The following is a 3,908-nucleotide window of genomic DNA, read 5'->3' on the forward strand; positions in this document are numbered from 1 at the left end:
ACCGGGGTTAGGTGATACCTCATTGTGGTTTTGATTTGCATTTCTCAACAACTGTTTCTTAAGTCTCCACAATGCAATTGCAAAATGCTAAGAAGTTGTTTGAAATGTTGGATGTGAAAGTCTTTCTACCACCAGCAGGGGAGTGTTGCTGCCCCGTCCCTTGGTTTGTTGCCAGAGCCAACCCTGAGAAGGAAGCAACCCAGAGAGACAACTCTGAACCCGGAAGAGCATGGCCAACTCCATACCCCAGCGCCTCCCACTGGCACCACTCAAACTGAATCCATCAGCCTTTGGGGCGCCGGTTTGAAACGCTCACGAAATTTCTTCACAGTGAACCAGTTACACTGACAATTTAAGTCCCAGGAGTCCTATGAAGCACACTTTAGTTCTGAAAAATTACCTCAAAAGTCACTTAGTTTCTCAATTCAACGCAAAAGTGCCAATATAGCAAGACAAATAAAATTGTCCTTCTTTGGGTGCCCGCGGCGCACATCCATCACACACTGTGCATGGGGCCAGTTACACCGTACAGCTACGCTACTCTCTGACTGTCCTTTCATTCCCAAGCTGGGAGCTGAGCAGGTGTGAGCATCTCAGCAGTGATGTGGGGAGGGCGAATGGAGGCTGGAGACGCTGCAATGCGCTTGCCCTCTCTCTCCCTGCACCTGCATTAAAATTGGCAAAGAGTCTCACCCTCGGCATGCCTAGGGACTGGCGCCTGTGCCACCTTCCCTAGATCCCTGTACACCAATGAAATCAATCCAAGTGAATAAGAGATTGGCAACACTTGTATGTAGAAATAAGAGGGGAAGAGGGAGCAGAGCACGCCCTTTATGAAAAAGAAATATGGCGGCTCGCCACAAGGTGTCAGTATACGTCCCCCACACAGTGAATCAGGACTGGCTGTCATACCTATATATACAGCATACCAGAATGCAGGGCTGTGTACATCTTATACCCTGATAGCAGCAAGAAAGCACATTCCTGTTCCTCCTCTCCGTAAAGAGAACAACGTAAGTTTAGGACATATTTGACTAAACACAGATAGAGGTGTGGCGGATGACCTCCAACCTCACCTAGAACTCTGTCCCCTGTTCTCGCTCAGCTCAGCGTCAGTGTCTCTGCTACCGCAGAGAGTTGACGGGGAGCTCACAGACGCCTCTATTCTCGCCTCCCTCCCCTCACTCCTTTGCCCCATGAGAATCTTGCCTGTGCTCTCACCCTAGAAGGCCTTCTTCCCCCAGGTTACCAAAATGCAGCAAAGCCTTTGAAGGGAGAGAGAGAAAGCGAAGAGAACAAGTAAGAGGGAGCAGGAAAGAGACAGAAGCAGATGTGCCTCTTCCAGAGGACAAACATCCCCACCCAGCAGCAGGCACACCAAACCAAAGGTTTACTTGCTCTTGCTCACCTTTCTGCCATTCACAAAGAAAACCAGCTCGTCTGCTGTCATTGTCGCTGGTTGGGTGTCCCTGAACTCCAGGGGCCTCACTCCTAAGAGACACTGGCAGTTAGTGTTCCCTGCTCAGCAATCTGAAAGATACGCCTCTCAATAAAATGAAAGGAAGTCGGCCAATGGGAGGGAACCAGCTTGGACCTTCCGGGAATGGAGAGTTCTTGGCAAAAGCCACTGGTTTACATAATCCAGGAAACCACAAACGATCATACACAGCGAATCACACACACCACACCAGAGTCAAAGAGCACAAGGAAAATGCATCCAGATATTCGTAAGGCCAGTGCTTTGGTGCCAGGTGGCCACAGATCTTGGGCACAGCTCTCAGGGAACCTGCTTCATCCTCTACTTGCTGCAAGACTGAGAAGAGGAAGCACCATCATCAGAGTCACTGATAATGGAGCTGATTCACAGTCTGCCATGTCTACACTTGTCATCTTACCATTCAAACTTACAGCAGCACAGACTCAGCACATACAGGCAAGACTCATGCTCTCCTGGTGGAGTATCGAGGTGACAGGACACAGAGCTCAGTGAGCCTGACTCAAATCCTGGCATTCGGCCTCAGCACATTACTTACCACCTTCAGAACTCAGTTGTTTTCATCCTGTAAAGGAGCGTAGAATGACACCAAGATCGTTTGCTGAGGAACAAATGATATTTTGGAAGTGCTTTGTAAATCTTCAAAGAATCAAAATATTTATCACCGCTGAAAAGATATCCTCAACGTCACGCAAATATAATCCTGACAGCAATCCATTTTTGAGATTTTTCTTTTATTTGTTTCTCTCAGGAAAATGTCCCTGACAAGTTGTCAGATTAACTCATGAAAGTATTTCAAAATACCAAAAAAATTAAAATACACGTACCACATACACATAGGCTAAGCTAACACAGAACTGCAAACCTCGCTGCTGTCCGGTATCCATCAGCTCCCAGCGTAAACACGGGTCCACATTGCCCACCCAGCAGTGCCAATGGGCCCTCTGAGGTCCAGCACCCTCCCGGCTACCCCAGCCAGCTTTTTAGGTAAACACACACACAACCCCAGCATTCACTCTGGTCTTCTTCAGTCCCGTAATGACCCACACGGTCACTCAGCCAGCCTCCCTGAAGTAGGACACCTCCCGTACACCCTTGGCAGCCTACGTAGGGGGGAAGAAGGGAGTGTTAGGCAGATATGCTTGGTACAGCAACAGCTGAGAGAAACTGAGGCTTGCCAGGGCAACCGCACAGTCAACACAATTCCCCTCTCCCAGCACAGCATTAATTTAACCAGGAGATGAAACTTGACTTGTAGGGCGAGCGATCATGCCAGTTGATTACCCGGGTTTTAGCACTGAATCCCTGGCAAATGCCTCAGAGATCCTACTAAGGCCCTCAGTCCCAGGCACAGGGGGATGGTTGGTCACTATAAAACAGTGGTTGTTATCGGGGGGGGGATTCCCCACCCCAGGGGCCATTCGGCAATGTCTGGTAATGTGTCTTATTGTCACGATTGGGAGGGATGTTACTGGTATATAGTGGATGGAGGCCAGAGATGTTACAAAACCTACAAAGCACAGGGAAACCACCCACAACAAATTATCCAGCCTAAAACAGTTAACAGAGCCAAAGTTGAGAAATCCTTCCCCAAAAGAAGGAAGGATCCAGGAGAGGGGAGGGATAGGGGCTGAGCCGAGGGTATGTTTTGTAATGAATCAATTCTCCCTGACTGTCACACTTCTGTGATTGAGACACTTTTCCTGTATCCACTGATCCACCAGCTTAACAAGCCTAGGCAGCCCCTAACCAAAGTCCCAGGAAAGTCTCAAGGGAAAGGAGAAGTGGTGAAGAAAGAACTCAGGCTTTGGAGTTAGCTAGCCTAGCTTGAATATTAGCTCCACCACTTCTACAAAACCTCTGGCAAAAACCAAACTCTTAGCCTCAATATTCTCATTTACAAAATGGAAGTGACTATATCTACTTTGTAAGAACCAGCTCCTGTGAGAATGAAGTGAGAAATAGGTTAGCAAATGATAGAGTTTTCTTTTTATGTGGGGCTGAATAATATTCCGCTGTGTATTTATACCACGTTTTCTTTATCCATTCATTAGTTGATGGACATTTAGGTTGATTCCATATCTTGGCTACCGTGAATAATGTTGAAGTGAACATGGAAATACGGATGCCTCTTCGACATACTAATTTCATTTCTTTTAGATATATACTTAGTAGTGGAATTGCTGGATCATATAATAGTTCTACTTTTAATTTTTTGAGGAACCTCCATACTATTTTCCATAATGGCTGTACCAATTTACAGTCCCATCAATAGTGTGCAAAAGTTTCCTTTACTTCACATCCTTGCCAACACTTGTTATCTTTAGTCTTTTTGATAGTAGCCATTCTAACAGGTGTGGGAGGTGATATTTGCATTTCCCTGATAATATATGCTCAACATAAAAATGTTGAG

The 3,908-nt window shown here is 46.7% G+C and overlaps 1 protein-coding gene across 1 annotated transcript in view; it reads right to left on the reverse strand.

Annotated features, from left to right (window-relative positions):
- XDH (xanthine dehydrogenase) overlaps positions 1–1,512 on the reverse strand; it is a 78,687-nt gene extending 77,175 nt beyond the window's left edge. Inside the window, 1 exon segment of the mRNA XM_012652529.1 lies at positions 1,409–1,512. Coding sequence (XP_012507983.1) covers positions 1,409–1,450 — 42 coding nt within the window. The 5' untranslated portion in view covers positions 1,451–1,512.
- Between the last annotated feature and the right edge of the window lie 2,396 nt (positions 1,513–3,908).

This window comes from Propithecus coquereli, unplaced genomic scaffold (genome assembly GCF_000956105.1).
Source record: "Propithecus coquereli isolate 6110/MARCELLA unplaced genomic scaffold, Pcoq_1.0 Scaffold39, whole genome shotgun sequence".
NCBI lineage: Eukaryota > Metazoa > Chordata > Mammalia > Primates > Indriidae > Propithecus > Propithecus coquereli.